Source organism: Dysidea avara, chromosome 1 (genome assembly GCF_963678975.1).
Source record: "Dysidea avara chromosome 1, odDysAvar1.4, whole genome shotgun sequence".
Lineage (NCBI taxonomy): Eukaryota > Metazoa > Porifera > Demospongiae > Dictyoceratida > Dysideidae > Dysidea > Dysidea avara.
Genome location: NC_089272.1, coordinates 47,036,279 through 47,050,663, shown reverse-complemented (window position 1 = coordinate 47,050,663; position 14,385 = coordinate 47,036,279). Strand labels below are relative to the sequence as shown.

Genomic DNA, 14,385 nt, shown 5'->3' with positions numbered 1-14,385 from the left:
AAACAGGCAGTAGAAATGTGTACGTGTTTTTAAAAGTCCAAGTTATAAGCGATAAATATAAAGGATTAATTGATATTAATCCATTCCCAAACAGGAAATAGAAGTGTATTTGTGTTATAAAAGTCCAATGCAAGTTCTAAGTGATAAATAATTACCAACCATAATTCTGGGACACTTACGTATTTTGCAACATTACTGAAATACATCAGAGAAGCAATTAGTCGTGCATTTTTTAAAACTGATAACCTTTACTTTGTTACTTGAATAGATTATAAATATTAAATCACTGTAAAACAATAAGAAGTGTTATATCCCTACTGTGCTCAAGATACCATAACAGAAATTCATAATAAAAGTACAATAAAGGGTAATCATTGCATGAAAATATAACTAGACCTACATGTATACAGGGTATACTACATGAGCTATGGAGACATCACTTCAGTGAAAAAAAAACAAAAAAAACAAACAAACAAACACATTCACACACACAAAAAAAGAATTACATAATGTTTATTATGTTACAAAGTAAAGTTAGAATACTTATCATATCTTTGAATTGCTTCAAGCAGGTCTTTGTGGAGGTATTCATACTGTTCCTAAGGAGAGAGAAAAAATACAATGCACTGACTCCACACAATAGTAAATACATCTGTGCAGCCTCCTGTACTATTCCTTCTATACAAGTACACAAAAATTAGAATTTTCAACTAGAGTAGGGACCATAGCACATCGATAAAAAGTACTGAAACAAGTTGGAGTAGTCCATGATATTAAATCACAATAAAACAATAAGAAGTGTTATATCCTACTGTGCATTTCTATCTTGAGCACAGTAGGATATAACACTTCTTATTGTTTTACAGTGATTTAATATCATGGACTACTCCAACTTGTTTCAGTACTTTTTATCGATGTGCTATGGTCCCTATTCTAGTTGAAATCCAAATTTTTTGTGCACTTGTTTGTTAACCTTTTCTTGTAAATAATTATTATGACTGGTGAACCCACGCATACCGCATCTGAAATGGCACTGCATGCCCCAACTATATCAATTATCATCTGGGGTTGGAGGGATTTTTTCCTTACTTTGGCCCCTTTTCTGTTATACCTTTTCAGCTATAAGTCACTAAGTCTAAGTCCTTGCAATTAGGTTAGGTAATCCTAAGGCTGCAGCACATGTTGCTGTCAGACCTTCAGTGCTGGTCACTGTAAAGTGCTAATAACAATAAATACTTTAGGTTTAAGGAAGAAAATCCATCCCTCCTGGAGGAGACTGAGTGTGGCCCCGACTAGACATTGGGTGACCTGCAGTTTGAATCCTGGGGTTGGAGGGATTTTTTTCCTTCCTTTGGCCCCTTTTCTGTTACACCTTTTCAGCTATAAGTCACTAAGTCTAAGTCCTTGCTATTAGGTTAGGTAATCGTAAGGCTGCAGCACATGTTGCTGTCAGACCTTCAGTGCTGGTCACTGTAAAGCGCTAATAACAATAACAATCTGAAAAGTGAAGTATCCATTATGCTTCATTGTCAGCTATGTTCAACTCATTACACAGCAGTACGAATCAAGAACTGTTCGAAAAACACCTCTGCAATCAAAATAGCTACTATGAAAATATGGACGATTTCCCTTATGAAGGGAAGCCATTATGTGCTACCGCCAAATCAACACTTTTCGCTGTCAGCAAAGATGAGTGGAACACAAATGAGGACACTGGTATGTAAGTCCATGAAGAATACGCTATATGTACTGCGGTATGCCAAAAGGCACCCTTGGGCCGAAGTGACATCGAACACTGAAAAAAAATAAGCCTGTAGCCTTAGCCATTATCAAGTTACACTTGTCTGAAGGAATCAGTCAGTCATTTACTCAGTCAGTAGAAAATTCCATTAAAAAATTTTTAAAAAGCTTCCGCAGCTACTTTTTGAAGGTTTCAGCTTGATCTGAAAGCTTCTTTGAGCTTAGTTTGACCTAACCAATAGTGCTTTATCATCGTCTGGGAAAATTGAGGCTGGTTTTTTGGTGATGTTATTTTGTGGGCCACGCCTACTCCCATGTGGTCCTACTATACAGTACTATTGTATTGTAGGATACAAAGTTATGGTAGAGACAAAAGCCTTGATAGAACTTGTTTCACTGAAGAAAGTACTAAATATTCAATGTTTTCATGAATAATAGCATTTTGAATCACTTCTACAACTGCTACATAATTAAGTCGGTTAGTTTCTTGTGATGAAATATAAGGATTCAACAATTTGGTTTTTGACACCATTTTTGTAAAATAGCACTATATCATGGACCACACAAACCCATAGGGACCCGCCGATTATGCTGGTATAATTATGAGCATAATAGGTGCCTGAAAGCATTGAGCATAATGCTAGCATAATAGGTAGAATATTTGTGTAATAGTATGAATTCTTGCTTATCAAAGTAGCTATCACAGAAAGATCGATATACTCTAATAGAACAGTCAGTAACTCTAATAGAACAATCATATTCCTGACTGTTCTATTAGAGTATATCGATTTTTTTGTAATATGCATTTTGACAAGTAAGTTTGTGCTTCAGCCACTTATTATTTATCCATAAACTGGAAATCATTAACAGAGCATGAGAACTGAGGTATAAATAATTGGGCATAATTTGAGCATAATAGGTAAGTATTGAGCATAAATTTAAGCATAATAGGTAAATTTTTGAGCAGTGCAGCATAGCATAATAGGTAAAATTATGAGCATAATCGGCGGGTCCCTACACACCCAAGAACAACTGTTTTACAAAACAAGTACAAAAGTTGTATTGCTACCACAACACAATTGATGAAATATCTCTCTCTGCTTATTAAGAAGTAGGTTTTGTAATTTGTCACACCCAGCTAGATCAAGCCCATGTCCTAAGCAGTTATTGAGTTATGCTTGTCTGAAGGTATCAGTCAATTAGTCAGTGAGTAGAAAATTCTATTAAAACTAAAAGAACTTTTCAGGTTGTACTAATAGGGCTATACCTAACAAATACTGCCAAGGTGCCAATGGTGAGGCTGGATCCAGGGTGATATTTGTGGCCAGAAAAGCTCAAATCAAATTTTTACAATCAGCACTATCATACTAGTATGATAACTGATGATAGGACATTCTACCAACATTTCATAATGCAAGCCATGCGGTGTTAACAGAGCACTATATTATGAGGTCTCATTGGAGCTTTAAAACTACAATGTGTAGAACAAAACATGCTACTTTTCTCACAACTTAAGCATACTATTCTTAAGCATGAATTGGTAAGCATACTGTTTTGATAACAGCATCGTAACAGATCAGTTTCACACAGTATATAAGGATGGCACAGTATGTGGCTTCTTAATATTCACTACAAAGTGGTCACATACAGGCTCATTGATTTTGTCATGTTCAAAACTAACCAATGTCTCAACTATTCCTGCACGTTGTGTACGCATTTTCTTCACAGTTTGGAATATCTCAGCCTTTTGCTCAGCTTTGAATTGGTTCAAACTGTACATCAAAACACAGAAGGTCCCACTGCGGCCAACTCCATTGCTACAGAACGTAACAAAAATTAATGACATCTATTCACACCATATCCAGATCATTAATAACTTTAAAAGTAAAATAAAAGTTAGAAAATTTAAATCCAAGAAGGGATCATCAGTAAATAGTTACCTTCACGTAGTGTTGGGAACAATGCATGTGTTATGTAATAGTTATAATTACTTTTTTGCCTTCTAAGTAATATAATATGTTACTATTCATAATATAACGTAGTTACTTTTGAAGAAGTCATAATCCATTACCAGTAATGACAAAAGTATTATTACATAATGAAGTAACAATATTATCATGTAAAGCTCTATACGTTAGTAACAAGTTACCGCTAATAAAGCTAAGGTAGGTATGACTTCAGTATTAGCTATTTATAGGATGACTGATTCGCAGAACTGAGTAAAGGTAAAACAGCAGCCCCGAAAGTGATGAGGCGGACTATTACTGTAGCTGGCTAGTTGGCTATAACAACAGTAAGTTAACGTGATGTAATGTATTAATTATCTGGAGTAATAAGTGACTAAGTTATTACATTGCTGCAGAAGTAAAGAGTAACTATGTACATGTATTTTGTTATGTGACTTGCCTAACATGTGCAGCTATACTAGACAAAATTTAACTACAATAGAAGATTTGCTATTGTAAACAGTTAACATGATGAAGCTATTAAAGTTTCTGACACAGTATTAACATGCATGTAACAGCAAGAAAGTAGTGGGCAAAATTTTCTAATACCTTGTAATTTGTGTTGTAAAAGGTCAATGCAATATTACCTGCACATGATTAACTTTACACACCACATGCACCAAATGTATCTCAACCAGGCTGGTGGCTAGAATGCAACAAGGATACACTGTGCACTACATTGCAACCACCACAAAGAAGCATATCTATTATTAATTAGATTTATGTAGAAATGTAGTGTACTACTGAACTAATTAACTCAAAGGTCTCAAGCGAAGGAGTTACTACAGGGCCTGAGGTTTCTAAACTCCATAGAACCCTATGTTTTAAAGCACAACTTGTGGTTGTACTGTCACAGCTGCTTGTGGCAGTACAACCACAAGTAGCTGTGACAGTACAAATCTCTGCTTTGTATAAATCTCTGCTCTGGGGTTATACAAATCTCTGCTTTGTATAACCCCAGAGCAGAGATTTATTGATGGTAAACCCATGCATACCACATCAACAAAAGAAGGTACAGTGTACCAGTCATACATAAAATTAATTTCGCATGTGAATGTGCACCCAAATAATTATATCAATTACTGAAAAGATACATGGCCATTTCCCTTCACTTTTAGCTACAGTATGTTCTACCCATTACAATGAGTGTTACTAATGAGGCATGTAAGTCCATTGTACCTGCTGCAGTAGGTGGAAAGGCAAGCCGTGGGCCAAAGCAGTGAATAAATTAACGCCATAGCATTTAACCATAATCATGTTATGCTTGGATAGATGACAACAGTTAGTTGAAAGAAAATTAAAGAAACTTTTAAAATCCTATAAAAATTTGTTAGGTCACTTTGAAGGCTTGTTTGGGATTGACTACCTACCCAATACTGCCAAGGTGTCTTGAAGGAAAAGTGAGGCTGGTTTTTTGGTGATATTTTTGTCAGAAAAGCAATCCTTTATGATCCCACTACACAGAATTACATGTACGTGTATACTGCATGATAATAATCTCATAAAACATTTATATCTGTGCATACTTGCAGTGCACTGTGATTGCTCCATTTCCAGTTCTATGCTGCACTCGTTCAATGGACTCAAGCATGTCAATTGTGGATAATGGGACCTCTGGACAACTGTCTAGTGGCCAGTTCTGGAAGTGGAACTGAGTGATGACACGAGAACCCATTGGCTGTATGTAGAAAGAAACAATTGGGAATTTGTTAATGCCATAATTATATTGGTAATGTAAACTTTTGAATGCAGTTCAGGTGAGATGATACAGTAGCTGCAAAACAGCTGAGAAAACATTCAGTATTGTATACAATGGTGGTTAGTACAACAATTTTACATGTGTAGAATATGTATATGGTAAAGTGATTGCTATAACATGTCATGGAAATTATGTTGCAGAAAGACAGATACAAAGAAGAGATAAACTTAATGGAAAACCTGTGCAAAAGTTGATTGAGTATTCCTAATAAGATTTAAGATTGTTAGTATGAAATTTGGTTGAAAATTTTACACACATACGTCAGAGATTTGGCTCAGTTTAAACTGGCGTTTAAACCAATCTCCTATTGGCTCATCACAATCCAACACTTCTACAGTGTATGAGCCATATTCCTCTATACCAGCATCTGGCCAGCACTGGTGGCAGTGTTCCTGTGAGGTAATAAATGATGTTTCATTGAGTACACTGGGATGATTCGCCTGTCTGTTTTCTTCCAATGCTGAAAGCATCACACATCACAATAGCATGTGTCTTAGATTCCCATATCATCTGCCAAAATTCTGTAACGGTTCCTTCCAATGGTCCTTGTGTTATGATATAGGCATTGCTGTGGTGGTATCCCTAAGTATTGTATGTGTACAATTGAGCTTAATGCATAGAAGCTGAACTTACATGAATGTAGGAACCATTGATATATTCTGACTCAGTGCCTGGCAGGCCAACATAATTTTCATCAGCTGTAAAGAAAATTCTGAACTGAGATACACCTTACCACTTTACTAACGTGCGAGAGCAACTGAATAGCAATTCTTTGGAACATTCTTTGGATCAGTTGCAATGGTATAGGTAAATGTCTTTTCATACAAAACACCAGATGTATTAAGTGTCTACAAAAATATAGTAGATCTTTTTTGCAAAGTAATAGTACATACCTTGAACTGTTTGCTGTACAAAGTTTCATTAGTGTGTTCATCAACAGACTCTAGCTCCTTCAGCTGAGCGATAACATTCTTTACTGGAGCTTCAATTGAAGTGCTCCCACACATGACTGCCTCCAACAGCACATCGTGGAGAAATACATACTGGCTCTACATATTAACAGATTAACAGCGATGATAAATCGTAAGTATCTGCACTACAATATTCTGGTATACCATGATCAGGCCACACTGTGTAATGAAACTGGTGGACTTTTACAGCATTTCTGGAAGGACTTGCATTCTCCTGAGCGAAATACCAACATTTTAATATATTAAAAATGCAATAAAATTACCTTCTCAACATCAAATACTCTGATAGTATATTCTACCAGAGGCTCCACTGATTTTAGTGTTACTTTGCATTTACTATAAACAGCCACTGCGATATGATGGCCGGTGCATGCCAGTATTGATGACACTTAGTCTGTAAGCAAAGTGCATAGGATTTAGACCAATATACTTTAGTACTAACCTTTCCGCCTTCATTTAGATTGGTGAGCATCACTATTGTTGAGCATCTTCTCTCCCATATCATCTTCCAAAAATCACCAAAAGTAGTTGGCAGTGGGCCTTGAGTGGCTATGTACTCACAAGGCCTGACATATCCCTTCAGTTACACAATATATGGCACACATTACCACACACACTATTATGTACATCAATGAAAGAAGCATTGATATAATCTGATCCAGTTGATGAGTAGTCTACTTCAAGAGGAACACGACTATGATCATCTGAAAGAATAACATATTAAATAGAATACATTTCTATTAGAAGCACATACAGAGCAAAATGGTGGAGTATCGATTCTTGATCTTGTTAACAGGTAGTTTAGCATTGTGGCAAGCAAATGACCACTCCGGTAAGCCTTTGTACTCATTATAAAAACTACTCTCCATACTTGAATGACACATTGCAACATGTTGGACAAACTCTTCCAGTTTGATTGGTGGATGGGCTGGATCATCTATACAAAAAACAAATTGGTTTATCTGTGGTTTATATTCCACAGCATGTACAAATAGACCTCTTAGTGGCTCTTACAGAATCTCATTTACAAACTTATAACATGTGTGTGTATTGCATGTGAAACACAGTAAAGCCTTATTAGATTAAGGCACAAGGAAGGAATGAATGGAGTAAATTACATACTGGCAAATGCTACATTTTAAAACCCAAGAAAATCACAGTTTTATACCTGCTGGTGGTATTGGATGAGACACTTCAACTCTGATATCTTCTTCACAAAATCCAGAAGAGTTGGCAAGTCAGTATAGCTCCAACTATCATGAGTTTGGGCATTGGCTATATACAGAGAACCACCTGATAAAATACGATGCTCAACCAGATTATTGTCTTTGAACCACTCCACGTTAGAAGGAGGATATCCTCCAGACTCAATACAGAGTGTAGTTGGCTGTCCAGCTGATGTCTTAATTTCAGAAACTGGTGCATAGATGTACGGAACTAGTAGTAATATACGTAGATAAGTTTACCATAGAACAACCAGTTACAACTTACAGCTATCTTCATGAGATGAGTCTGTTTCACAAACTAACAGTAATCCATATGACTCAGATACTGAAGACGACTGCAAAGTAGACTGTGCTTTAGGAATTGTTTTGGTAATCTGAGGATTGGAAAAGCATGGTTGTTTAGGTGATGACTGTGCTGCAGAGCGTACAGGCATTTCAGGTTTTTTTCTGTGACCTTTTTTCTTAGGAATTGTGATCAAAACAATTAGAATTATAATCAGTAATACCAGAACTGCAACTATAACACCCACAATGACTCCCACTGGTGTACCATCATCAGATGAATAATCAGACTCAACATCAGTAATCTCTGTATTGCAGAATAATTTATAATCCCAAGTAAACTAACAATGCTCACCAAAAGAAGATGACAAGTGACTGGTTGTGTAAACTGTTTTATCCTACAAAGACCACACATACTTTATTGTACATATAATATCTTGTGAAACATACACATTGAGAGTATATTCGTATGAAGTAACTGTATTTCTGATTGTATTTCAGAGGTTGATTGTAGTAGTACTCTACTGAATCCAAACTGGTAAGCATTCTATTTCCTAGTGTAAGACTGTTATTAGTCACTGTACCCACTATAGCTACATAGTAGTTTAATCTGTTGTCCATATGGAAAAGATTTCCATCTGGGATATCATTTGTATCATCTGAGAGATCTCCTATTACCACCACTACTTTGTAGTGACTGCAGAAGTAGAAAAAACACAAAAGAACTACATAAACATATAAGAAAGGAGTCAGGTACATCACATTACTTGTGGTAATCTTACAACTTATTCTAATAGAACCCTGCATGCTATTTTCTTCAATAGAGCTTTATAAGAGTTCCCTTCTAGCTACAAGCATTCACATTTACTGGAACAAGAAACTGAACTATATATTGTGTGTACTGGGCTTTTGCTCCTAACATTTTACAAAAAACCTGCTGTCAATAACCAGACTAAAAACTACTGAATCCTTAAAATGTCAACACAAGTAACTAACTAAACAACTTAAACCAAAGCTGAGGGCATGTGGAAGCAAATTTTCAGTTACTTGTGAAGAAGTTTTATTACGTTTCTAATACTTTCTTTGAGTAAACTAAGCTATATATAAATAGTATCTCCATCACTTGGAAGAAACATGCCCAAATGCTTCAACGTGTATACCCTAATAAATCTAGTATACAAGTCCTAGAAATGCCCATAGAGCCTACAGCTTCTGCTGCATAGAAGAACATGGGAATGACAGCTGGTGTTTACATGTTCTGGCTATACTGTAACTACACAAGACAAAAATTTAACGGCCTTCATGTCTGCTTTAAACATTTCACCCTCCTTGACTGGTTTTGTGATGGTCTCAATAAACATAGATACTACATGGAATCAAAACTAAATAATGCTGTACCATGGATGTACCATGGATGAACACTCCATGATAAACTTTTGTTATACAAATATTTTTGTATAATTATTGTATTACTTGTATATAGTGCCATACTGTAAAATGTGTTTGCATTTTGTACACTTAGTCTAATGATGCTGTACATTAATGGTTAGTAAATTTGTTAGTACGTAGCTATAGCAAACTAACTATAGCAGATTATAAGAAAGTTGCATCCTGTGTATCAATTCAGCTATCTATAGCTACTATATATACAAAATGAAAAATTCTACTCACTGACATGCCATCATGCACTTTGGCTAAAGCATGAAACTTGGCAGATAGTTTGAGTATATCATAAAGATCATATCATTTTTTTCATATAATACACCTTCTGTGTACCTATACATGATTTAAAACTTGCAAATGTGGTGCCAAATCAATGCTATTGTCACAAAGAACGTGTTAGAGCTTTACAGAAAGTCTATAATAATAACTTGCTTTGTTTCAAAGATCAGTAACCTTTAAAGGATTAGTTTCTTTCTCCCACATAAAGAAAGTAGGTTTGCTGAATGCTGATCCATAATTATTCTTTACTCCTTGACATTTTACCACGGGGATACTATGTTACCAAGAGTTACAGTGTAGCTATGTAGGAAAGTTGGATAGTATGACTTATGGGCACTAGTATATGTATTAATATTATATAGACAATTTAGTGGCATGCTGAACTTTAGAGTAATCACTGAAATGTAGTCGAAGTTGTAATAAATTTAGCACAGTTTACATATGCTAAGGGTATAGTGTATTTACATGGTACCATAATTTGCTTTTTTTCCGTTATAAAATAAGTTTCGTATGCAAACACTTATACTAAAATTTCTTGCACAAAAATATTTATACAAGATTGAATTACTTTAATAAAGCAGTCATTCATGTAAATCGTATGAAAATGTTTTTACAATGAGAAATTTAATCACGAAAAACTTTTGTACAGAAAATACAATTAATGGTATATCATTTAAGTCACTGGATTTTTAAGGAGTCTTTGATTCCTACATGCACAGCAAAGTTGCAAACTCTTATATACCCAACTTCAGGATTCATAACTTTGGTCACAAAGCACAGATGAGCTACAAACTTAATTGCTTGTGATATTTGCAGGTTTGCATACTGTAACAGACCTCAAATTTGTATGTGTGTGGCAGACTTTTTTTTCATATCTGAATTATAGCTGGCTATATTATATAGCTATAATCTGAATGGTGATGTGGTCACCCTAAGGATAGCATAAAGATTATAGAGTCAGTGCACTGCAACCAATTATCATCTGACTCACTGACTTTGAAGCATTCCTAGTATGCTACCATACATATGTGGTCCTCTACAACAATTATACATAATTTGCATTAAGCTATGGTATCTGGCAATTGTAGACAACATTGGTTTCTCTACTAGTAGTTATACTAATTTTCAGGTGAGCAAATTCCAGCATCCCCATCCCCCATACTGTAATAGAGCAGTTAGCTACTCTAATAAAACAGTCACCTTTACATTTCCTTTAGTAAATTGTAAGTAGCTAGCTACTTAATTAGTAGCTAAAACATAGTAAAATAATCTTTAATAGGCTCCCTGGGCCTCCAAACTATGAAGGGGCAAGCCTATAGACCCACAAGAATATCAACATATCTGTTGTATGCTTTGGGTAAATTTCATTCAAAGTTGGCTCCCTCACTTTTTGGCCTGCTCCACTGCCCCTGATGACAACTAAAACATGTCTATCGCTTTATATTATAACCCAGATGTATAGATAGTCAAAATATCATATAGACAGCACAAGACAGCTGTACAGTATGGAGAGGCAGACTAGCAATTGTTAAGGCAATGTTAAAAATTAACTTCAAGATGTAGTTCACTATAATTTTCACATACTTCTGCAATATGCACATACTTTGAGCTTCCCTCCTAGGCTTTTGTCTTAGCCTGTAAGCCCTGTATAATATAGTAGTACTCCAATGACAACTATGATATTGTCCTCACATGTGACACAGCAATCAATCGTATACGGTGGTGTACACCTTGCAACTTTCCACACATAGTGTTTCATCAAGTTCAGATAACAATAAAGGGTTCATTTTGTATTAGACAAAGTTACAGTTTCTTAAATATTTGATTGCATATGTAAATATGTGGTTATACTTTTTCGGGGATCTGACTATGGATGGCTACTGTAGACAGACAGACAGACAGACCTGTATTGCTTTCATAATACCTGTACATTATATTGCTTGGTTTTTAATGCTGTTAACCCTGATGTACCATATAGCCTAAATATTTCAAGTGGAAATATTTTCAATGGTCAAGCCACATAATTATGCATTTACAATGATGGTATTGAAACGTTTGTGGATTTGCAAGCAAACCCACATGTGAGACATACTGCCTGGTCAAAATATTTCACAAATCATAACTTTTGCTGTATATACATGTGTTTCTTTCAAACCCTCTAATCAGCAAAATAATTATTTTCCCCATGAAATATTTACAGTAGGCTATACAGTATACTATTGTGCTCTCTGTTTACCCTTCCCTTACTTGGAAATCCAGATAACTCTATTACTGAGTGGAAAATAATTGAGCATCAATTCCAGAAGAAAACATGAACAGACAAATTAGAACCATGACATAAACTGGAACATTTGAGACTAAAAAGGATGGTGATTCGGTTCAACCACATAATTATGAAGGAAATGGCAGAGATTTTTGATGGACTGTCAATGATTGAAGACCCAGTTTCTGAGGAAGATCATGTTGTGCATTTGTTGACCAGTTTTTCTGCTTCGTACAGTATGCTAGTTACAGCTTTTGAGACCAGGGATGAAGCACCTAAAATGGAAGTGGTTACAGAGAGTTTGATGCATGAAGAAAAGAACATAACAGAAAGGGTAACGAAGAAAAAAATAACAGAAGGGATAAGCAATAGCAGTTGATGGTAGAGCGGAAGCAATCAACATTCAAGGAGCAGCAAAGCATGAAGGTGTTAGTACTGCCATAAATTGGGCCACATTCAGAGAAATTGTGAAGAGCGTATCCAGGTAGAAAAGAAGGAGAAACATGCCAAAGAGAAGACATTCAAGGTTAGGAGAAACAATTTGATAGTGATAGCTCAGATAGTGAGAGCACAGGTTTAGTTGTATGCCATGCACTATATACATTATGTTGGTAAGTTGGACAGTTGACTCAGGAACTACCTGTCACAGTGTAATAATGAGGCATTGTTTGTCAAGTTTGAATGCCTAGAGGTCACCCTTGGAGATAGACTTTTTTTATTAACTTACAGCACACGTACTGAAGGTCTGTAGGACTCCTTGTCCTACAGCTTGTCCAAAGGATGTCAGCTAAGGATGTGGAACTGTTATGTTAACAATGAAGCTGCAACAGCATTAAGGGCAATGTATGCCTAAGGTGCTAAAGAAGGTACCAAAGAGTACATTTAGGTAATCATTGGTGATACATCTTCATTGAGAACATGTGTCACAGCATCAGATACCAGTGAAGCTGACAGTTGGATTAAAAATTAAATGCATTATTTTCATGAAATTAGTTTAACTGGGTATTTTTTGTAGTTTGTAATAATACATTTATAATGTAAGAACTGTAATTGGGGATTTATTTTGTGACTTTGTTGGCAAGTCACAAAGAAATGTATTGAAATGTCTACTCATAGTTAATTTCTTATGTAAACAGTTTGCATATTACCAGGTAACTACAATCTTAAAATTAGGGCTAAAACTAATACTGCAAATACTTGAGTATCTTTTTAGTACTTGGATAGTAAAATTGGCACTTGAGTACTTGTTAAGATCATGTGATCTAATATTTATCAGCTCACATGATTCGTTTGCTATCTGGCAAAGATGCTGTTGAGTTTGATTGAAGCACTTTGCTTGATCATTTACTGCATGGGCACTTTAATGGAGTGCATTTATGATCAGGAATATGATATAGTTGCAAATATTTGTGGGTATACATAATTATATACTCAATTGTTAATATTAGAGAGGACTCAAATACTAAAAATCCATATTGTTTCAGCCCTACTTAAAAGTGCGCATCGCAGCTCTGTTTTATATACATGAACAATATTACAATACTTTAAGTGTACGCAAATTAATAGTGTGGCATTCTAAATGCATTATTACACTGCATAGCTACATATCATATACTGAGAGTGACTCCCCTTGATAATACAAAACGTCATTACAAAGTCACTCTACATGTATGTCACTATCTTGTTATAAATAAACAAACTACTTATGAGTGACCATAAAGAAGTCAAGGGTTACTTTCTTTTGTAATTTTTTCGTGATTATGTTGTAATGTTGATACAAAATGAAATTCTGGAGAGCTTTCATCTTGAGTGCATGCTGTGTCAGTCTTGCAGCCAACAAGAAAACTGACAGTATTTGCTACATGAAATATACAAATAATGCAGTATTACTATTATGTAACGATAATGACTTTTGTACTTACAACCAACTGGCGATTGTACTTGCATTAGAGGAATAAAACTTGCAGGGTTAATCAATACATTGTCAACAGCAGTAGTGTAATCTTTTGGCTTATTTTTTTCCGCTGGTAAATCAATCTGTACCACTTTCTGCATGTCAAGCTGATCACCACATTCTGTATGATCAACAGGAACTGTTGAATCTACACGTTTGGTATAATTTTTGTAATTTGCAATAGCATCTTCATTGTAATCAATGTGGCCAGTAAACTCAACATGACAAATCAAATCACAAGAATTGATGTCTTGATTTTGATTAGTCCCACTTGCTGTTGAATACAATAAATTTACAATATATATGTGTATGCTATTGTGATTAAACATGTGTAAACAAGCACCTACATGCATACAGTCTTTATAAAGAACTTCACAATGTGTAGCTATATTCAAGAGTATACTAAGGAAGTTTTGACAAGTTTCAGCTGTAGCTAAGTGACTGTTCTATTTAAATAAGTTA

The 14,385-nt window shown here is 35.3% G+C and overlaps 2 protein-coding genes across 2 annotated transcripts in view; both read right to left on the bottom strand.

Annotated features, from left to right (window-relative positions):
• Positions 1-521: 521 nt before the first annotated feature.
• On the bottom strand, positions 522-8,530 carry LOC136247115 (receptor-type tyrosine-protein phosphatase S-like). The gene is made up of 15 exons (XM_066038745.1): positions 8,435-8,530; positions 8,340-8,382; positions 7,968-8,291; positions 7,770-7,913; positions 7,231-7,413; positions 7,104-7,180; positions 6,919-7,053; positions 6,399-6,554; positions 6,251-6,353; positions 6,139-6,203; positions 5,974-6,087; positions 5,766-5,897; positions 5,273-5,424; positions 3,422-3,557; positions 522-599 (listed from the first exon to the last, which is right to left on the bottom strand). Exons 1-15 carry the CDS (start codon positions 8,528-8,530, stop codon positions 522-524), a joined length of 1,938 nt encoding a protein of 645 aa, XP_065894817.1.
• Positions 8,531-13,501: 4,971 nt separating this feature from the next.
• The window catches only part of LOC136250676 (adhesion G protein-coupled receptor L3-like), a 36,005-nt gene continuing 35,121 nt past the window's right edge, over positions 13,502-14,385 (bottom strand). The window contains exons 19-20 of the mRNA XM_066042907.1: positions 13,892-14,197; positions 13,502-13,827 (exon numbers count right to left, since the gene is read on the bottom strand). Coding sequence (XP_065898979.1) covers positions 13,694-13,827; positions 13,892-14,197 — 440 coding nt within the window. The 3' untranslated portion in view covers positions 13,502-13,693. The remainder of the gene's footprint in view (positions 13,828-13,891; positions 14,198-14,385) is intronic.

Excerpts from the sequence above, each read along its gene's own strand:
- LOC136247115 (XM_066038745.1), bottom strand. The coding sequence starts at position 8,530 with ATGCTTACCAGTTTGGATTCAGTAGAGTACTACTACAATCAACCTCTG. Across the intron at positions 8,383-8,434 it reads TACGAATATACTCTCAATGT|GATAAAACAGTTTACACAAC; the intron begins GTATGTTTCACA and ends TGGTCTTTGTAG. Across the intron at positions 6,354-6,398 it reads TGTACAGCAAACAGTTCAAG|ACACTTAATACATCTGGTGT; the intron begins GTATGTACTATT and ends ATATTTTTGTAG.